General features: G+C 35.2%; 1 protein-coding gene across 1 annotated transcript; it reads right to left on the bottom strand.

Annotated features, from left to right (window-relative positions):
- Positions 1–294: 294 nt before the first annotated feature.
- On the bottom strand, positions 295–24,189 carry LOC118264298 (uncharacterized). The gene is made up of 7 exons (XM_050705061.1): positions 23,936–24,189; positions 23,700–23,851; positions 15,061–15,217; positions 8,004–8,615; positions 6,767–7,057; positions 6,076–6,181; positions 295–3,047 (listed from the first exon to the last, which is right to left on the bottom strand). Exons 1-7 carry the CDS (start codon positions 23,979–23,981, stop codon positions 2,885–2,887), a joined length of 1,527 nt encoding a protein of 508 aa, XP_050561018.1. The 5' UTR covers positions 23,982–24,189; the 3' UTR covers positions 295–2,884.

Below are 24,189 nucleotides of genomic sequence, written 5' to 3'. Positions count from 1 at the left end.
GGTGTCTGTCTGTACTGACGCGTACGATGACTAATCGTACGGTTGATAATGTGGAATTAAGGTCTTGTTCGCAATTCGTAATATTGTAATTTAAATTACAAATTATTCTTTGTATTGTTTTTGTTGATAGTATTTCAGATTCGGAGAAGCATCATGTTTATGACATTCTCACCAAACAGTTGCTTAATGCGAAATAGTGTTTTATTATGCAAAACGGCTAGACGTTTATGTACGGAATTCAGAATTCATTTTATTTTATTATTATTGGAGGACGATGGTAAATAAAATACTAAGTTTTTAAATAACATTTTATTGTAACTACAAATTAATATTAAATTATTTATGCCAAAAGTATACACCGATAAATATGAATTTATTAAACCAGATAATTTGGAAGGAATACATTCTTGCAAATAGCAATCAAGTTTTAGTACAGTTTATTTGTAATACGAACCAAAATAACATCTCTAGAACAATATACTTTTGGCACAAATACATTATTAAATACACGATTAATTATAGACCTAATTTGATTAAATCTAATATATCACAAACCATGACTGATCACGATAGTGCGTCAGTCCTAACATAGCACTAGATTCAGTTAGTTTCATTGTAAAAAAAAGGTTACAACTTTAGCTTATTGCACTATTGTTTGCACAAAATAATATTGTAGAAGAAAAATACTTCATATATGTTAGATACGCAATCGGGTCGTACATATGACGTCACGTCAAATTTAGCGGTCCCTTGCTCACCCCAGTGTGACATTTTCACACTTGAATGCATGACTCGTCTCTCGTTTATCGCATTTCTTCGAACCACAGTCCCCATTCGTGACAATTTATAGAAGACCCTTCTCTTAGTTAATTTAGTATATTACAGATAAGACCAAAAATAGTGCAATAAGCCAAAAACGACAATCAACCAAAAATATATATAAAAAAAATAGAATAATTATCATTTCAAACGCGTCAGTCTGTTAGAAAAAAAAATATAATTAAAACATAATCACCGATTTTTTGGTAAACGATATTTAAATGACACAAACAGACAAGACGGACACAGAGATCACATATACTTAGTAAGATAAATTATTGAGAGGCCATAGTTCGAACCAAACTACCATTTATATTTTGTTTTCAAATCTTTTTCTACATTGGCAACAATTTAAAGCTGATTGACAAAAGCTACGCAGCGCATTCCAATCTATCGCTCGTTATGTCTAAGGATAGGAAAATACTAGAAGAAAATACATGCAAATAATATAAATTAATTGAAGAAAGTCAAACAAAATATTTGTCATAAACTCATTTGACGAACGACACGGGCGCTAGATTAGTATTGCTTAGATTCATTTGTTTTGAGAATGGCCACTATAATGTTGCTAGCCAATATACTATTAGCCATAAATACGTACATTTCCAAACGTCATTCTAATTTCAACCCAAACAGAAGCGAAGTAGATCTAATTTCATATACAAAACAATTCCATTTCAGTACTATCAATCAACTGTCCCTAGTTCCTACAACAATCGATACAATCTATTAATCAGAAATAAAATATAAACTTTTATATTTTACATTTTTAAAATAATTAGGAAAAATGGAATGAAGTATAATTAAATTTTTACATGATAAATATAATAATTAATACTTTTACATTTGACACAGACATATAAAATGATCGAGTTTGACAACCGATGGAGAATTGCCAACGTTAAAAAAAACTTACATTAAGTTGAAATATTGTTGGCAGATCTCTTTACTGACAAAATATTCCACAAACGACTAGCAGATTTCTCTTACATTTCTTTACTAGTAGACCGATCAATGGTTTACTAGAGATTTCTCACATCGTCTTCAACTTATTTAAAAAACTAAATAATAACAATTTTAATCAATTCGAATAACGTTACTCGAGAATTTATTAGAAAATAAGAAACTCTTTATGTTCTCGCCTTTCTGTCCACAGTAACGTTTTCCATCGGCAATCAAGCTGGCGATCGATAACTAAATTATTTAACGAAGATACTCATGACTGAAAATTCCCATTAAGCATCCCACAGCCTATGAAGCTACCATTACAAAATTTTGAAAATGTGATACTTATTTCGAGTTGCATTTCTCTTTACAGTCGAAAAAAATCCGATTCTAATCCAAAATCTCATGATCCAGTGCCGGATTAGCAATGTAGAAGAAGGCAGCAAATACTACGGGTCCCGTGGCTGTGCCCAATCCACAATAAACCGACTTCAGAAACCATAAACTAAAAATTTACTAATAACAAAAAAATAACTATTATTCATTAATTGATTTTTTTATCAACGTTATGGATTACTTACATCTTAAATTTAAATAGGCAATGTAACAAACGGACCCCTCGTCGTCTTTATCCGACACTGGTCTGGACAAAATCAATAGGACTGTCAAAAGCCGATCTTAATAAAAGACTATAAATTGAGGTGGGTTATTCATTTCGACTGTAGTAGTGAGTACAATAATGACGCTTCTCTCGGCTGTTGGAAACCACTTCTGTCACTCATATTGCATTGAATGCCGTCGCTAAATAATTGGTACGTACATACATACAGCATTAGAATTTAATAGGCAGACAACTGACAACGATTTTGTTATCAAAAAGAGCTATTTTGGTACGCACATAATATTAAAATAACACATACAATATTTTTATTATCTACTTTAAAACGAACGAATTTCATAGAAATATCATCTATAATAAAAAAGAAATACGGTTCTAAATCCTGTAAACTAAAATTACATTTTAAAATCAACCCTAATATACTGTCAAAATCTACAAACTCAAAGTCAGTCACTTGCCTGCCAATTAAACTCTTTTGCCGTGTGCGTAGTTAAATACTATTTACGTCATTGAGTCGTATCTAGTGTTACTCGTGAGAGGGTCCGTGTCGTCCCTCTGGCGGAAATTGAAGGCGTTTCTGAAGCTGTCTCGGAGTCGCTCCGTGAACGTTTTGTAGTCGAGATGCGCTTGACCGAAGTCGAAGTCCGCAACTTCTATCGTGTGCCTGTAAAGATATATTTAGAATTAAAATAACTGAACTGTAGCCTTAGTACGAATTTGGATTATGTTTAAAGATATCGAAACGAGAGCGCGTTCGGCGCTTTGATTGGCCGGCTCGAATGAACCAATCAAAGTTTGATTTACGTTGAACAAAATCGAAACATGTTTGGCGCTCTAATTGGTAGGTTCATTCGCGCCGACCAATCAGAACGCCGAACGCGTTTTCGTTTCGATTACTTTAAATGTAATGCCTACTGAGATTACTGAACGAAATTAATAATACTGTTACAGTATAAGTTTCTTATCACAACAAAATACATGGAATGACAAAAGCATAACTTGGTCATTGCCATTAAACAAACGACATAAATAAGAGATAACATTTCTCCTCATTTTGTTATCTTTGTTTTTAAAATAAAAAAAGAACCAGTAATCCGATAAAATATAGTTAAAATCCAGTTTTGACATAAAATGAGCCAATTTATTTACAAAGTCTTGTTTTAATCGTGGATTCTTGAAGACATAATATGTTGTAAGAATTTGATGATATAAGCTGGACGCATAATTAATAAACCTATTGAATGTAGGCAAAGAAACGAGTAAAATCTTTCCTCTTTATAGTATTAGGGTCGGTTCATATCTGACGGAACATGCATCGCATATCATCGGTCGCGTAACGCCAGAACAGACAAATGTATAGAAAAACAATTGACCGTTCACACTCAACCGATGATACGTCAGTACGACCGATGATACGCTCGACGTATTTTACGTCAGATATGAACCGACCCTTAGTATTGATTATTTATTTATTCCACATTAATAACATCAGCGTTACATGGTAAAGGAAAAATTATGAGGAAAAATGGACTTATAAATATTCAATTAATACGACTCGTCTGCAATCTGACTTGTGTAACTTTAATAATCCTCTATTAATATACAATGTGATAGGCGCGAGACTTCTAACCCGTTAAGGCTGAGTACTACATCTAATTTTATCGACAAAAAAATAATATTGGTGGTTGAACCCCTCCCCTAAAAATTATGGCTATTTTAATATTTCTTTTAATGTACTCCGGCGCACTTGATACTTTATGTGATAACAAATGTTGTATGCGTCGTAGAAACAAAAAAAAAACGACAAACGGTAGCTGATAACCTTGGCTAACTAATTCATTACTTTTTTCATATGTTCGATAATGTTTTGGTGAGAAAAAAAATCATTTCTAAATTATTTTGACCGAAAAAATTGCTATTTTTCAATACTTTCACGAATTACTCAAAATTTCGTCCCATAAAATTATTAATTATTTGCGCTCATTTAAAATTATTTGAGTTTTTCTTTCTAACGATACCAAAAACATCACCAAAACATCATTAATTCTAAGTAGTTTCCCCTGTGTAAGCTCAATACTTATACTCGACATTATTTGTAAATAAAACCAGTAATACTCATATGTACTTTACATTTATTTAAAATCAAACCTACTAAAAATACAAACAAACAAAACATTTTAATGCTTAAAATTAATAAAATTTGAAGTCAACGTCAAAGTCAAAATCATTTATTTCAAATAGACCAGGAAGGCACTTTTGAACGTCAAAGCAAATATCCTAGCCTATCCTATCCTATAGTCCTCTAGTGAAGCTATTTGCTCGTTCCAATGTGTGGAGAAGAACGAGCAAGAAACTCAATAGGTTACTCTTTTTCAATCAGATTTACAATACAATTCTGTCGCGTGGTTCTTCTTAATAGCGCGGGATTAGATCGGAGTTCGTCGGCGGCGATCCTAATTCTTTCCCGGAGCTCTTCTCTCGTGTTTACCTCGACGAAATAAACTTTCTGCTTCAACCATCCCCAAAGAATTGTATTGTAAATCTGATTGTAAAAGAGTAACCTATGGAGTTTCTTGCTCGTTCTTCTCCACACATTGGAACGAGCAAATAGCTTCACTAGAGGACTATAGGATAGGATAGGCTAGGATATTTGCTTTGATGTTCAAAAGTGCCTTACTGGTCTATTTGAAATAAATGATTTTGACTTTGACTTTGACTTCAAATTTTATTAATTTTAAGCATTAAAATGTTTTGTTTGTTTGTATTTTTAGTAGGTTTGATTTTAAATAAATGTAAAGTACATATGAGTATTACTGGTTTTATTTACAAATAATGTCGAGTATGAGTATTGAGCTTACACAGGGGAAACTACTTAGAATTAATGATGTTATGGTGATGTTTTTGGTATCGTTAGAAAGAAAAACTCAAATACTTTTAAATGAGCGCAAATAATTAATAATTTTATGGGACGGAATTTTGAGTAATTCGTGAAAGTATTGAAAAATAGCCATTTTTTCGGTCAAAATAATTCAGAAATGATTTTTTTCTCAACAAAACATTATCAAACATATGAAAAAAGTAATGAATTAGTTAGCCAAGGTTATCAGCTACCGTTTGTCGTTTTTTTTTTGTTTCTACGACGCATACAACATTTGTTATCACATAAAGTATCAAGTGCGCCGGAGTACATTAAAAGAAATATTAAAATAGCCATAATTTTTAGGGGAGGGGGTTCAACCACCAATATAATTTTTTTTGTCGATAAAATTAGATGTAGTACTCAGCCTTAACGGGTTAGAAGTTTCGCGCCTATCACATTGTATAACTTAGAGGTTTTTTTTTTATAGAAACTACTTTTACGCAAACTTATCAATACGAAGTTGAGGAGACATTTTGTGTCTAATAAGCTAATCTAGCTTGCAAGAAAAAAGTAGCAGGTAACCCGGAGGTATACCCATATGTAAAGATTATGTTCATTAGCCTCGTTAAAAGTCCGACCGGACCGATTTCGGTCTTGAATTATTTTTGAAACTCCAAGGAAGGTTTAAAAGATGAGAAAAGAGGCGGTACGACGTTGGCCAGGTCAGCTAGTTATGTATTTTTTCAATTCATATACGTCTGTTCTTTATATCTGAACTGTATCTTCGATTGGTTGACACATAGCCATTACTTAGTTAATGTAAATATCTTACCTCGATCGATGCTGGTAATACGCAATACCAAACACGACTAGGATGACAGCGACAAGACAGAAGAACACAGGTATCACTATGACGGACAACTGCGCGTGCACCGACACTAGAAACATAAAACATAATTAATTAGATATTTTGGTCCATCATAATCTTAAACTGAGATATATCCACAGCTGGACTCGAGGAAAATTGAGACCTCGCTTTGAAGAACATCGTCATCATACTCTATCATCCATTAACTTCTGCCGCCTAGGGTAAAACGAGAGGGAGTGTCAGAGTCTTACTGACTAAAAAGTTAAAAACCACCCCGTTCCTACACCGGTTTTTCAAGCTGGAGCCCCGGTAAACCGTTAAGTAGTCCGCAGCTCCGGGTCGGGGATACATTGAATTATGAGACTTCTCTAAATTATGGTTTGCCATATTCACCGAGCTTAGCAACTGGGTTTTTACAACAGTTTAAAAGGTAAGAGGAAAAAGTTTCGCTTAATTAGCGAATCCGGATTGACGTAATCTCGGTGTTAGGAAAACGGTTTAACAGAAATGAATGATCAATCTAAAAAAGCCTATTGTCTATTATTAACTATTCCTTAGCAACGATTTTTTTCTGAAAACAATCGCTAAGGACTGGGTTAAGTAACCATTAAACGACTGTGAGTGTGGCGGTTAAATAAATAAAATGTATACCAACCTTTGTAAATATTAATAGTAGATTTCGCAACAGACTTCCCAATTTCATTTTCTATGATAACTACTACTGTATGCTTATCACTGTCCGAGAAATAATGGACTAGAGGGAAGGAGTTGGCGATTGTTGTCGTGGGCGAGGTACAGGTCTCATTCCCAGTTATATTGTACTCTCCTAACTTGTACTGAATGCAGTAGTTGAATGGCTGGGAGCCTGTATACTTCACATTCATGTTCAAAAGGTCCCCATGCTGAAGCCAGTTCAATCCGGTTATGTTTACTGCTGTTATCGGCTCTGGAATGTTGGAAAAATAGTTGTGTTAGCATTTGTATATAAATAAATTATGTGGTGAATACATTTTAGGAAAATCACATTTTATTATTGCTTTCCTTCCTTGTCGATGTATTTAGTAGTCATTTGTTACTAGTTTATAAAATAAAAATACTGATTTGTTACATCGCATTTGCTTAATTGTAGGTGGGTGGTAATTGTACCTACAAAAAATATTATTTTTCCTTCCCGATATCCTCACTATTTTAGGGTCTGCCAAATGCCAATGGAGCAATTCCCATCTGGTCTCCACAAACAGCTTTTGGTAAAACCATGTTTTTGGCTATTGGTTAGCCTATTTCATTCCGTAAGTGGAATGAAAATATAGGTCTAACTAAACCCATTTTCAGACTTTTAAACTGGTTATTTCGAACTGTCTATTACTATTATCATGTGTCACATGCTAATCGTACCAAAACGGTAAAACTATATAAATACAAAACCGGACCTAACATAAAACATTTAAGGCATGGGATTGTAGCATAATAAACGAGTTGTACCTAATATTTATTTAATGTTTTTCCTCGTATGTAATTGATAGTTACTAATAAGTAATATTTTATTGAGGAAAGATTTGGCTGTGTTGTTTTGTATTGCATTGGCTCTTAAATTAATATACCGATTGGAAAAAATCTTTTGCCATTGGAAAGATTACTTTTAAGGGTAAATAACAAACGAAACCTTTCACCTTACTATTCCGTCAGAATCGGGACCTACTCAAACGCAATAGCTTTACAGCGAAAACTAATCGCTCTGTAGATAAGTCATATACATACATACATACATAAATATTAGCATTGCCAATAAAACCAGTTTGCAATGTCCAAACAAACACTCATATCTTTCAACCAAACAAATAATTTATCATATTAACATTTATTGATAATAAGAAAATAAATGTTTGTCTTACCTCTTACAAATATGTTGTGGCGGTATCTCCCGTAGGTGTACCCACTGCTGATTGGGATCGTATTATTGCAAGTGAGTGGCGAACCGTCTGGGCCTTTCAAAGTTCTATTAGAAATTGCACGTTTAGCCACTTTGTGAGGTGCAGTACTATTAGCATCAGTGACATTCGACGGTGTTGGTGCAGGAGTTGACGAAGTATTTGTTGGTGCTAGCGTTGTTGTTGATGCTTTAGGTGTTGTTGGACCAGCCGTTGTAGGCTTAGGAGTTGTCGTAGTTGTAGTCGTGGTTGTAGTAGTAGTTGTAGTCGTGGTCGTAGTCGTCGTCGTTGTCGTCAACGGCGGCAAGGGTTCGTTGTTGGCGACAACTATCGCTTCTACCTCGTGACTACCCATATTATCATCGTACGTATAATTTAATGAGAAGTCAGAAGTAGCGTCTATGTAGACGCAGTCTATGAACCAGTGTGTTTGGATGGATGAGGCGTTCTTCTTCAAGAACTCCAGTTCACTTTCGTGGAGTTTTACGAAGTGTGTGACTGTGTTGTTGACGGCCACGAAGTTATTTGGTCTCACTGCATCATTCTGCTTCAGCTTCAAATCACCGTGTAGTGTATCTGTAAATAGATGATAATAAAACTTAAAATATGCTGAGAAGTTTTAATTGTGTAACATTTTTCATATTACAAAGAATGAATACTGAATACTGATACAAAAACAGTAGTTATGGCGCTTCGAATAGTTACAAAAATACCAAGAAAATAATTTGAACGACTTCAATATGAACTTAACAAGTCAAGCACCTTACTTCACAAAGGACATCGTATGTCACGGTACATGTACTACACATATACATTTACACAGATGCTTTAGTACAAATGTAAATGTTATAATGTATGACTTAGGTATACGGTAAATTAGATCGTACTTTACAATGTAACTTTAATTTGTATTATAGGTTTATATGGAAGATTCCATTATGTATGTACCTATGATAAAAATGAAGGTACGAAAAGTTTTTTAACCCTTTAACCGCCTGTGTTTCACGTCTCAGAGGGTCATGGCCATCCGGGTGATCCGTGGATATCGCACGATCTCCGGGGAGGCGGCGAACCTCCTTGCCGGATTACCGCCGTGGGATTTGGAGGCGAAGGTGCTCGCGCGCGTGTTCAGTTTGCGCGCCGACGCGTGTCGCCGGGGCGAATCTCCACTACCGCGCCAGATCAGTGCGTGGCGGGACGAGCTCCGGCGCGATCTCATGGCGGAATGGCAGCAACGACTGTCGCAACCGAGGGCTGGGCTCGCTGTCATTGCAGCGGTAAGTCCCCTCTTTGAGGAGTGGCTAGAGAGGCGCCACGGCGTCCTCACCTACCGCCTGACGCAGGTGCTTACCGGACATGGGAGTTTCGGTAGGTTCCTGTTCCTTATTGGGCGGGAGGAAACGCCCGGGTGTCATCACTGCGAGGACCGCCCGGAGGACACTGTAGAACATACAGTGGCGGTGTGCCCTGCGTGGGCTGAGCACCGCCAAGTCCTCAGGGATGTGGTCGGCGACAATCGACCTCTCGCGCCCGGCACTGGTTCAAGCCATGGTGCGGAGCGAGAGGGACTGGGATGCCGTCTCCTCCTTCTGCGAAGCAGTCATGCTAGCTAAGGAGGAGGCGGGGCGCGTGAGGGAACAAACCTCCTCACGCCCCAGCCGTCGCGAGAGACACTCTGGGCGTCGGGGATCGCGTGACGATCTCCGGCCACCGTAAGTTTTAATTCTGCGGACGGTGAGCAAGGGTAGCTCATCGCCCGAACAGAACCAGACCCGTGCGTGCGGCGCGTCGCGTTCCGCGCGCGCCTCAAAGAGCCATCAGACCACCACAGATGGGGCCCAGTAGGGCTGATGCCTGATCCGGAGCTGCGGACTACCTAGCGGGTTTACCGGGGCTCCGGCTCGAAAAGCAGGAGAAGGAACGGGGTGGTTTTTAGTCAGTAAGAGTCTGACACTCCCTCTCGCCTCGCCCAAGGCGGGAGAAGTCATTGGATGATTTTCCACCCTCAAAAAAAAAAAAAAAAAACGTAGGCCTGTGTTGTGTATATGCGTCACATATTTCCGTGTCCATGCCGCTCATTATTTTTTCGTTCTATTCACACGATGGCTCCTCCTTATGTAGAGTAGATATAAATTTCCGATTTGCAGCCTACGCTAGAGGCACGATAAAGACGGATATACGGATATTTAACTGGGCGGTTAAAGGGTTAAACACTAGGATTTTTATTAGTTCACGATTAATTCTGTGTCGTGTCGTGGTTGCATTGCCCACTGCCCAGCCACTGCGCCAGCCGTGACGCGTGCAATGCCAACCGCGTGCGTCGAAGTTGACAGAGGCTAGCAGAGGTTAACGCTTGTTAGTTAAAAGGGATAAATCATTATTAAATAAAAATTAATTGCTGTTTGTTAGTCTAGTTAAAACTCGAGATCTGCTAGTCTGATTTGGCTAATATTCAATCTTGAATTATATTCGTGGAAGTCCAGGGAATGTTTAAAAGGTAAGAACAAAATGTTTGAGGCGGTACTAAAGCCCGCCGAGTCAGCTAGTCAGTAATTAAAACTCAATAAAACATTCTAATTCAATGTAGTTACGTAGTTATTAGATTAAATATAAATTATACAGGAAAGTCTCTTTTAAATGGCTATAAAACCTTTCAATGTCTATAAACCTCATTTTGTTACTTGCATAAACAGTTAAACATTGAAATTTACAATTAAGTGTTTTGCAAAGTCAGTTAAAAGGAGGAAAGTCAGTTACTGTTAATACTAGGATAATTACTGGGTTATATAGGTTTTGATTTGAAATTAAAAACAAAACGCTATTTTAAGTAATTTTGTTAATAAATCAGTAAAACCCGTATGTAGGTAAGGTATATTACGACATACTAATTAAGGAAGATGTTAATAAATTAATTAGGTACATTGGAAAAACTTCATTTTAATTTATATTATTATGAGTAATGTTGAATTCAGTACCTATTCTTTGTTAGTAAGTTATATTATTATAAGTTACTTATTATGGAAAATGAAACAATAATTATTCACTATAAATATGACAAATACTGGTTAGTTTACTGCATTGTACTGCATTTAAAAACCTACTAACAATAACTCATTTTGCCCAATTTTTAGACAATTTTGAGAATCAGTTTACGAAGACAGCCCCTACAAATGTAGATCATGGCGACATTCGTATATATTTTATAACTAAAATAATAAAAAAGCTCTTTTTTATATGGACGAAGCTACGACTGGAAAATTGGTTATTAAAAAAGTAACGATAACAGATTGAACAAAAACGTGTTTACTTTTTAAATAGCTGTGATGCATTTCCGTATCATCGACGGGACGACGTAATAATTGCAAAGCCAAACAAGAGATTACACAAACAACAAAAATACATAATAAAGGCGACAATAATAATACCTACATTTTAAACAAAAAATCTACAAAAGAGGTTGTATTTCAACCGACAGATAGTTTTAATAGACTTTACAGCGGCACTGTCTATCTAGGTTAGACGTTCGATAAAGAAAGTGAATGTGAGACTCGTTACATCAACATGATACACGAGACTCGAGCAATTCTCTCACAGCTCCCTACTCCGTCCAATGTTACTGTAGCTGGCAGGAAACAACTTCCGAATGTTTTGGTGAAATGGTCAAACATTGTATGGTACAAGACAGCAACCGAGAACACGGATCATTTGATGGTAAACATCGACACTGCCCAATGATGGATATCCTCAACAGAAGAAGTTACAAGTGTGCTGCGGACTTCTGGGGGCTTAGGCTTTATTCAATTTAGTTTATAAACGTCAAAGGGACTAATTTGACCCTTTTCACATGCTCCGATTGCCCACTAGCCAGTGTTGATTCTGGAGTTGCTACTAGCGGTTTTACCGGGGCTCCGGCTCGAAAAACAGGAGTAGGAACGGGGTGGTTTTTAGTCCGTAAAAGTTTGACACTCCCTTTCACCTCGTTCAAGTAGAGAGAATCCATTGAATGATTTAGCCCCCTTAAAAAAAAATATTATGTCGTGCCAATCAGCACATTATCCAGAAACCAGTGCGCGTGAAAATCTATTTAAACGGTTTAATTAATTTGTAGGTATATCAACAAGTCTAAACGATGCATTCAGCTACTAAATTCAACAATACTTACAATTTATAAAGACTTCTATCTTTATTAAAACGTTTTATAGCATAAATAAATCAATTTAATCTCTTCTTATTGGACGTTCATTACTTTCAGACGGAACCGTAATGCCTATGTGTGAGACGTCAAATAAATAACTACGTAGCGGTTGTACCGAAACATTAACTGGTGTGTTTGGCAATTTATCTCTTGTTACTTGAGTCTACAGTAGGGATGGTGAACCATTGGGCATTGGTTCCATTGATCACAATAACCCGATGCAATTGTGATGTCCTTGGTATTGAAGATTCAGTTGTTCTTAAGCTATGGTCCTATACTTACTATAAGCTTTGCTTGCTACCATTTTTTATTTTTGATGGGTCGACGTTTGGCCCCTATCTCGCCTGGTGGTAAGTGATGATGCGCCCTACGATAGTAGTTAGTAAAGCAAACTAAAATAACAAATAATAACACCTTCTTAACAATCATTTTTTTATAAAAATAGTGGGTTAATACGTAAAGGATTGCCATCCCTAGTGTACATACGGTATACGAACACGAAATAACGTTATATGATCCTTACGCATAGACGACCCTTGGTAACCGCGACCCACGACACGTATCGATTTCCAAAAATAACGAGGTCCTGTAGGATTATCCCGGTTGTGCTAATTGGATCACTTCGTAGTCAAACGACCTGGTTCATATTGAGCCTTGACATATCCAATACTACGCATATTTCCCCAATGAGTCAAAGGTGATTTATGGAGTAATCTGGTTTTTTGATGTAGGTAAAACAACTCCTAGAATATTTTTTGTACTTTGAGGAAAGTGTATGCTCTTTCCTATACCTGATTAATTTCCTTACATTTTTTTTTAACGTTGCCCCACACTATTATTTTCTCCTGTGTTGTTGCGTGCGTTTGGTTGGGTGCGTTTACAAACATACAATTTCAACTTGGAACAACAATAATGTATTCATATTGTTGTAGTTGATCTATACTGCACATCGTGGCACACAGAAGCTGTAGCTATGCGAAAATGTGTGAAGTTTGTTTCTCTTTGGTTGCAAAGCCAAAACTTTGAGTTTACCCATTTCGGGGAACGAGTTAAGTTCTCTATTACCATATTATGTTTATACGCATGTACGTGTATGTGTACACATACAAAGATATTGACGTTTATCAACATGATTGTGGTGTATTGATGTTTGACATTGCCATTATCTTGCCAGACAAAAGGTCTGGTCTCCGATTTTGTTACAAATGCTAATTTTTTTTGTCTTTTTAAAAACGTTGTGGGGACACTAGGATTTTCTCCTGTGTCGTGGGTGCGTTTACAAACATACAAGTTCACATACACATCATATAATATTACATTATATGATTTTACTAGAATCAGGATTTTGGATTCTCGCTCTGATTGGACAGCTCGAATGAACCAACCAATCACAGCGCCGATAAAGCAAACTCTAAAGGTACTGATTTCTAAATGCAAAAACGTGGTCGTGCTACTAACATCCTTCTTGGTCCTTCATAAATCAAACGAATTAACTAGCACTTAGCAGAAATTGTCTACATTATGATATGTTACGTAATGTATCACGCAATACGCAACGATTACAATTGAAAACCTCTTAATAAATTAATAATGCAGACGTATTCGAGTACATAATCAATATCTTGCTAGTACACGTTTTAGTTGAACAACCTTATATCGGCGTTAAAATAACAATGATTGATTTACATATTGTTTTTAATATCGGCAATTAATTTTTAAATAGCATATTAAAAGAAGGTAAGTATCTCGATGATAAGACATGACACAGTGATGTACATGCAACAGTTTAACTACATAGTTATAACTAATACTTACCTGTGTTTACACAGTTGACTGCAATATATGCATCCAACTATCTAACTAATCATGATTAAATATTGAGTGATGTTACTGATAATGTTCTATCTACATAATTATAATATTTGTATCCCTACTAGGAGTTTCCTTTAACTACGTTTAAAGTAATCGAAACGAGAACACATTCGGCGCTCTTATTGGTTGGTTTATTCGAGCCGGCCAATCAGAGAGCTGACCGCGCTCACATTTCGATTATTTTAAACGTAAAGCAAACTCATTCTATTAGTTCAGTTAATCAGCAGGTATACTATAGGGGCTGTTAAAAGTCGTACCTATATTAAATACCTGCGTTTGACTGACTCGTTAGTTTAGTCACCAGTAGCATGAGGTCTTGTAAATTGGTTTAGTCACCACTGTTATTTGTTTTAACTACCGATTTCAATAACCGCTCTTAATCAAAAATTCTTTTTTTTATCCCGCTAGGCAGTCCGCACCTCGGGCAATCAAATCTTTATTTTTGACAGAAACTCTTATATCGAAGTGCAGGTTAAAGTTATTGGTTCGGCAACTGAACTTTAACCGGTTGCCATCCCATCAACCGGATTATGATAGAATAATAATGAAGATTGGCAAGATTGCACTTATCTTTTTGCGCATGAATACTTAATGCAAATATTTTATCCCGTATAATCCGCTGATTTAGTAGAGTAAAAGTGAGGACATTTTTTTCATGGAATGATCCGGTAAACGAGCAGTCGGATCACATGATGGTAAGTTATCGCCGTCGCCTACGGACACTTAAGACACCAGAGGCGTTATAAGTGTGTAAAGGTTGTTGGGACAGCGCCTCCGGTAACCTCACTCACGCAACGGAAACATTGGTTAACGTCCGTTTTCTATGAGGCCGTGGTATCACTCCAGTCGAGCCGGCACATTCGTGCCGAAGCATGGCTCTCCCACACTTATCATGTTTAGTTGGCTAATTTAGTTTGAGTAAAAGTGAGGTCATTATTACACTAATACACATACCTGTTAGATTGAATGCCGTGAAGGCTGTTGCGATAGTCCACCATAGACTTTCAAAGTAATTTTTCTTCACTTCCAAATTGACCACGTACTGGTTCGCTTCGTAAATGTCTCGGTAATACTCAACAGTGAAGTTTACCGTTTGATTCGGGCTAATAATCTGAAACAGAATGTTATAATTGAGTTTAATTGTGACTTTATTTCCCTTCTGGGTCCACTGACCCAGAAGATGCCTCATCGTAGGGGCGGTTGGGTTCTTATCATCTAACAATTTGCAACAGAATTAAAACTAAATCACTAGCAATTTTAGTTTAAGGTTATTTTTTTACAATTTAGGTATAGGTCAGCTACCATGACTCACGTGTGCCAAAGTGCCTATTAGGTAACCTATTTACTCGGGACTTAACACATCTACGTTGCAGTTGAGGCATTTAATAAATACCAGTTCCGGTGAATAGATTTGCTGAAGATGGTACAAGAACTGACTAAAATAGCGTATAAAAAGGAAGGGATGCTTCCAATTTCCAAAAAGCCGAAAAAGGTAAGAACTGTAAACATTTGAAATTCGAGAAACCCAGTTGACATTTTACATGCTATTGGAATTTTTAATTCTGGCTTATCGCCACATTAATTGTTAGTCATGCATCGCGTGTATTATGATAGCTTTGCCGATGGCTTTGCGTGTATAGGCGCGCCCTGATTCATCTGCACATGTGGTAACTGCATATTCGATCCAGAAACACAGAGACTATTTATAGAACGCCTAATGTAAAATATTGTATATTTATATTCAACTTAAGAATCAACTTTGTCATACAAAATTTTGCTTTACATTCTAACTTATGTAGAGAAAATTAAGACTTCATTTAAGTCCTATAAACACGTCATAGCACAGCTATATAGCTACGTGGATTACAGGAATGTAGAATGCATTCAGATAAGGTTGATAACATAGTTTCCCTAACGAGTTCATAACACGTGTTTTCATATAGGTAGAAATTAATGATTTTACTAGAAACTAGCAATGGAGAATTTCTGTAGACGCCCCCTGCCACATCTAGGAGACACAGAGTATTAAGTGGGTTACCTAAGTAACTAGAAAATGTTCCTGACATTGAAATTTAGTCGTTAACCTACTTTATCAAACAAAACATGACGTTCACAAGGGAAAATGGAAGAAGACAAGAAAACATTACAATGCGCTGCCCTCAAGTAACAGGAAGATGTTTGTAGTAATACTTAGGCAAAGTCTGAAATTCCTAACAAAAACTGAATTCCATGGGATACTACGGCGTGAAAGTAGGTGTAGAAATTACTAAAAACACCAAAGTTCGGACACTAATGCGACGCGAATAATTTTAGTCACAGAGTTAACTATTAACAATTTAACTTTCTAACGCGATATACCTAGGTAGGTACTACTAGACGTAACTACCGTTCCTTTGGCGACTTTCAGTTTCATCAGGCCGGAGGTTAGCGGCACGGTTTCGATTCCATTCACAAGGTCTATGCATCCCTTTAGCATGTAGATACAGTAAATGGCAAAATACAAATCACGCAACATCGTGGTATCTCAATCTTTAGTATCATGTGTATAATGGGAATAATGACGCGAGGAGAACGAGGGGGACGATAAAGACAAAGACTACAGTATCCTTAGAACGAGTTTGCTTTACGTAACGAAAACGAAACGAGAGCGCGTTCGGCGCTCTGATTGGCCGGCGCGAATGAACCAACCAATGAGAGAACCGAACGCTTTTTTTTCGTTTTTCGTTCAACGTAAAGCAACCTCGTACTTAGGTACAGACTACTTCAACCACAAGAACATCTGCGTCATGAATAAACCAATTTACTAGGAAAATTGAATAATTTTCTTTAATGAAGCGAAAGTAACCCAAAAAAGAGACATAATTAAAACGAGTATACTGATAACTAGTCCAATTTAGTAACAATGACTCAAATACACAAGGCACGTCTGTATCAGCCGACATCCTGTGTTCATGTAAATGTGAGATACCAGTCAAGGGTGACTACTGTAACAGTTCAATGACTGTACTATAAATGTTAAATATAACTTATGTAGCAATTATATAAGGAAAATTGGGAATTAATTCAATGTTTACTGCAAAAAAGGTTGCAGTTGAATAATGAAGACAGAGCATGCAATACTGAACTGACATCTGACATCTGATAGTTTGAGACATGAAATTTATAAAAAGCTTGTCCTCCAAGTTTTACACTAAGATTCAAGTTCCTCCCCTAAGTTCCATACTATCCAAGGTGGCCAATCTTATAGTGATTTATGAATGAATAGACTCAACTACTATTGCATGGGACTTGAACTGCCCACCGTGTGTTGAACTGCCCACCGTGTGTCGTACGTTGTGCTGCGCTTCCATCGCTGCTTTATACTCTGCTAGAATAAACGCTCATTTTTACTTTGCGCTGCGAAGACCGCTTTTTTTGTAAACTGCATGACCAAAGGTACGCATGTTTTTGCTTGATCGTTGCTATAAAATATCAGGTGAGAACACAAACACTGTGTATTGAAAGAAACACCGATTAAATGCTTAATACCCGTCAAACATCTATCTATCTAAGTTCAAATAAGCAACTTATAAATCACGCCGCAACTCCGCCGTTTATTGCTCCCAAAAGTTGCAAATCGATATACCTATTGCACAAAATAAATTTCCGCTACAAAAATGGTTCAGTGTGCAGGCTGCTACCAAGAAACTCCACATGAAGAGTTTCTCAAATGTGCTCAATGCAATGCTTATTATGATTTACCATGCACGAATATCCCAGAAAGCCACTTTTACTCCACTATGACAGCACACCACAAGTCAAATTGGAAATGTCAGGCCTGCGTCTGCAAAATGCCTAAAGGAAATAATATGAACACACCTTTAAAGGAACTGATTCAAAGTAGCACCCAAATTGATACAAATGTTACACTGAGGAAAAAATCCACCGCTAATCTGAGCTTAGGAGAATACGATTTACATAGTCCCAATGATGCCAGTCAGTCGGTGGATGAAATTATTGGCGACACTATAAATGATTATATCAAGTCTGGAAATGGCTGCATAAACATTGATACAAATATTGAGGGAAATGAGCATTTAACATTGAATAACATCAGCTTGCTTCTAGATGCTAAATTAGATAAGATTAAACTAACAATACTGGAAGATTTAAAGCAAATAATTCAAGCTGAAATTAAAAATACTATGAAGAATTTTCATTACGAGTGTGGCGTTGACCATGCGTTTCAAACAGCTCATAAAGATTACCAAGAAGAAATAAATAAAGTCGATAAAAAAATAGAAAATATTCAAGAAAAGCTTCAAAACCTAGAAAATACCAAGAAAATTGTAATCTACGGATTAACTGAAGAATATCGTGAAACAGAAACAAACCTGTACGAACGTGCGTCTACACTATTCTACGAAGTTATGGGTGTAAATATAGATCCTTATATAGAAGATATTAAACGCATAGGAAAAACCGGGAAAAAAAGGCCTGTTGCTATTGAACTCATAAGCAAGAGAATGACTAACTATATCCTGGAAAATGTAGGTCTGTTTAGGAATACCGGAATAAATATCGAAAAGTATATGGACAGGAAAGCACTTGAAGAACGGAACGAACTAAGACAAAACCTCATAAAGGCACGTAAAAATGGAGATTATGCGATTATAAGAAACAACAAATTGTTTATAAATGGAAAAGAATTTACCAGTCACCATGAAGCTATAACGGAAACGCCGCCAATAAAAAGCCCCATCAAAAATAAAGTGATAGAAGACATACTACCTTCCATGGAGAGCGAAAACACACCGACCAACCACTCGTACTCACAACCTACCCCCAGTATCTCATCTACTAAAGTAAATTATAAGTCAAAAACTGTAATAAATAAGACATTTCTCTAATGATGTAACAATAACTTATCAAAACATTCAAAGTATAGGAAATAAGATAGATTTAATTGAACATTTGTTACTAGAAAAAAGTATCGATATTCTATCCTTATCAGAAGTATGGAGAAATGAACATTTTTGTAATTCTGTATCCCTTCAAGGTTATAAAATTGTATCCCAATTCTGTAGAAAAACTGGAGAGGGTGGAGGTGTTTGTCTTATTATAAGAGAAAATATAAAATGTATAGAAAGAATAGACATAGTAAAGTATTCCAAAGAATTTATAATAGAAATTTGTGCAATTGAAATTCCTGAATTAAACTGTATATTCATAGGACTATACCGTCCAGACCGTCATATAAATGTATTTTACGAGCAAATGGAAAAACTATTAAATAGATTAAATACTAGAGATAGAAATAGATATATCGTGCTAGGAGGCGATTTTAACATTAATATACTCGAAAAAAACAAACAAATTGAAAACCTTCTTACCTTCATGCACTCACATAATCTTAAACAAATAATTCGTGAACCCACACGAGTAATAAAAACTACTTCTACTTGTATAGATTTAATTTTTATAAACCATAAACCCTTAATAAAGAAAGTATATGTCGAAGATTACGGACTTTCAGATCACAAATCTATTAACTTAAAACTAAATGCAAATGATTTATATAAAAATAATAACAGAATATGGTATAAACAAAAAAGACTATTTACAGATAAAAACATGATAAATTATAAACACGCGTTAAAGGAAATTGATTGGGTTAACATAATAAATACAAACAAAAACATTAACGAAAACTATAACATATTTATCAAAAATATAACAGAGCTTTTAGATAAAATAATACCAAAACAAAGAGTGAAATTAAAGTCTAAAAAAGGTAAGGGATGGATGACAACAGGACTAAAAATATCATGCAAACACAAGAGAGCACTAAGAATATTACTTAATGAATCCAAATCTAAGGTCATAAAAACATATCACAGCAACTTTAGCAAAATATTAAAACGTAGCATAACACTATCAAAAAAAATAGAATACACCAGACAAATGAAAAACTCTGATAATAAAACTAAAACTATGTGGAACATTATAAATAGTAAAACAGGTAAATCTATGACAAAGCAATATGACAATATAACATTAAAAACAAACAGCACTACCATTTCATGTCCTAAACACATATCAAATATATTTAATGACTTTTTTGCAACAGTTGGTGAAACAACAGATACAAACATTCCTGTAAAAACCGGACGTCCAGTCATGAACCCACCTACCACATCAATGTACCTTCGCCCAGTAAACCAAAAAGAAATATATACTATTATAAAACTAATAAAAAACAAACATAGCTGCGGAATAGACGACATACCCCCTATCTTAGTTAAAAAATGTGCAGAAGAATTGTCAGTCCCCCTCACATTCTTGATTAATCAGAGCTTTGAGCTTGGAGAATTTCCCGATTCACTAAAAATTTCCCTGGTAAAACCACTACATAAAAAAGATGATATCCATACTCCAAGCAATTACAGACCCATAGCGTTGTTGCCGACCTTCGCAAAGATCTTTGAAAAGGCTATGTGCAACAGACTAAATTTTTCCTAGAAAAATACAACATTCTAGATGACTGTCAAAATGGTTTCAGGAAAACTAGATCCACAACATCTGCAGTTTACAAATATATCCAAACCGCTCTCCAACAAATAAATGACAAAAGATATGCATTGGGCCTGCTTCTCGACATGACGAAAGCCTATGATAAAGTGTCATATAGCATACTACTCACAAAACTTCACGGTTCTGGTGTACGTGGGCCGGCTTATAATTGGTTTAAATCATATTTAAGCAACAGAAAGCAAATAGTTCAAGTCGAGTATCATAGCGTTGAAGATAGGGAGACAACAACAGTGCGGTCTGAGGTGAGAAATCTCACATGCTCGATCCCCCAGGGCAGTGTCCTGGGTTGCATATTATTCCTAATATACATTAATGACCTGCCAAAAATCCTAAATAAACAAACTACATTGCCAGTACTGTTCGCCGATGATATTTCCATACTTATAAAATGTGACAAAACTTCTAACCCAAATGTAATCTTACAAAATACCCTTGAGACAGTGACACGCTGGTTACATGAACATAATTTGGAAATTAACTGCACAAAAACTAAAATGATACAATTTAGATCGTATAAAGCCCCTCCCCTAAATAACATTTTATTTTTTAATAACACCCCTATAGAATCAGTAACTACATTTAATTTGCTCGGTATAAACATAGACACACATCTCAATTGGAAAAATCACATAGAAATAGTTAAATCTAAATTATCAAAATTTACTTACGCCCTGTTTCAGCTTAAGAACTGCACAAATACAGAAACAGCACTATCGGCATACTACGCCTATGCATACTCATGGTTAAAATATGGTGTGATGTTATGGGGAAATAGCGTTAATGCAAGTGAAATATTTGTAATGCAAAAAAATGTGTTAGAATACTGGCCCATATTGATAATACCGAGAGCTGTAGGCCATACTTTGTCAAATTAAAACTGTTAACTTTATCATCTATATACATACATGACCTTTGCATATTTGTATTTAAAAATAGTAACATTTTCCCTAAAATAAGAGATACCCACAACGTAAACACACGTCATAAAAATAGACTGTATCTGCCACCTTCTCGGATTAAAATGCTACACCATAGCCCATACTACATGGCGGTAAAAATATTTAATAAATTACCAGAACAAATTAAAGAAGAACCCAAATTCAATACATTTAACAGAAAACTAAAAGAATATCTAATACAGAAGTGCTTTTACACTGTCGCAGAATATTTAGAATATAAAAATGGTAAATAAGATACTAGTTATGCAGATAATCATAACCACAATATTAATACTTATATATAGTTAAATAACATAATAACACAAGTACATACACCTTAAACAACAAAACAAATTACTAAAATGACAATAACATAATACTTATATAAAATGATAAAATACAATACTTATTTACTACTAATAAAATAAATACTAATGTGTAAATTGCAAGGACTAATAGAAGTAAATAATTAGTCTAACAATATATTGATATTAATTAAAGAAAGAAAATATTATTAATTGATGTATACTGATATTACAATAATAAAAAAGATATTAATATATAAAATAGTGATAACATATTGATAGATATTAATTACAATAATAATAATATTTGTTAGTTTTTTGTTATAATGTCACATTATTGTTAAGATATAATAAGTACTAAGTGACTGGATACTAAATGTGTCGAAATGTACATATGTTGCCGTACCCTAACCGGGTTTCATGTTGAGACAAATGCTTCTAATTATGTATCATCTAAATGTACACATGAATGCAATAAATGATTTGAGTTTGAGTTTGAGTTTGAGTTTGACTCATTACGTAATAGATAAACCGTGGCTGTTATGTTGTATATGCCTTTGTTAGAGATTAAAAGATATGACATTGTTGTTACATCTGATTTATGAAAATCTCCTTTAACTGTGTAATCATGGTAGAATCACATTTAGTAATTAGGTTACTAGGTAATAGGTTTGTTTCATAAATATTTATTTGTTGTATGAGGTAAAAATATTCACGCAATGCAACAAATAATAATATATAAAGGCCGGCCTTCAGGAAAATTGCAGGAAAAACGAAGTATGCATTAACTGAATTTTCAGCCTGTATTTTACAGTAGTTAATAGTGTAATAAATAATGATTTATTTAGTAATGGTATGACATGCTGTGTTTAATAAGTGGGCAGACCTATTAAGAATAATTGTGTAGAGAGGTACTTAAAAACAAATTAGGTATATCATTATAGTTACATCACAGGTTAAGCTTCAGATTAAGTTAAACTGCCGCACTCAGAGACATTTAATGAATACTTAAACTATTCCTTAATAACGATTTTGTATAGAAAACAATTGCTGAGAACTGGGTTAAATAACCATTACATGACTCTGAGTATGGCAGTTAATTAACTAATTAAAAAGAGCAGAAAGTAGATCATTGCCCGTCACATGTTTCACCTTGGCTAATATACTGTCTTAAGTGCCAATGGTGGTTCATAACATAGGTACTAATTGGGTAAACAGAGTGGGCGAACTTTACAATTAATACGGTTTCTATTACCCTTGGTAGACAAGTTGATAATCACAGTTTAAAAAGAAAAAAGAACAGAATATTTTTCTTCAACTCCTCTTTATAATCATTTCTTTAACATTGGGTGTACTTCTCAAGGTTAAAAAAAAACTAAACAAATCCATTGATAAGTGTTTTTTTTTACTTGATTAGTCATAGTATTAGTGTAATCAAGCTTATCTTTTAGTGATTGTCTAGTATTATAGATATGAAATATGTTATATTACATTTTAATACATTGAAAAGGAAAGAAGTATATAATTGTCTGGTATAAAAATATACCACCTCTGTCAGTGTGAGAACAATCAGTATTTTTTATAAATAGTTACTTCATTTAGACTACATAATAGAAATAAAGTGTACTCTTGTCTCCTCATATGTCAAAACAATAGATCATTAATGTTTTCGTCTATGTGCAGATCTATTTACTTTTAAAGATTATTAATTTTGTTTTGTTGATTAATGATGTCGTAATGTTAGTTTATTACTGAAATAAATTGATTGAATGCATACCTCTTCACTATGTTGTGGTGTCGCGCTGTCAGTAAACACGAATTTCAAATTTTCCCCTGTGTAACCTGATGTTATATTCGCTGTAAATGTTACAGCAGCACCTCGTACCGCAGGCCCATTGTCTGACAAAGTCACCTGAATTGCTGACACACCTAAAAAGCCACACACGTTATTGTAAACAATAAACCACTTAACAATATCATACTCCTTCCAAAATAACACAACAATTTACGTACCCGTTTCTAAGATAAATGCCACGATAAATAAAATGAAAGGACCCATATCGGACGAAATAATCACCACTTAAAAATCACTCAGAGAACATAGCAACCCATTTAAATTCTAAAGAATCTTCTTGAATTACTCGTAATGCAACAAGCAAAAGCAAGTAAAATTTTTACAGTAAATTATAGTTAATAATGAAAATGTACGTCGTCACAAAAACATGTACGTTTGCGTTTCATTGACAATTTGACATGACAGTCTCGAC

Source organism: Spodoptera frugiperda, chromosome 26 (genome assembly GCF_023101765.2).
Source record: "Spodoptera frugiperda isolate SF20-4 chromosome 26, AGI-APGP_CSIRO_Sfru_2.0, whole genome shotgun sequence".
NCBI lineage: Eukaryota > Metazoa > Arthropoda > Insecta > Lepidoptera > Noctuidae > Spodoptera > Spodoptera frugiperda.
This window is presented reverse-complemented; position numbering and strand designations above follow the sequence as displayed.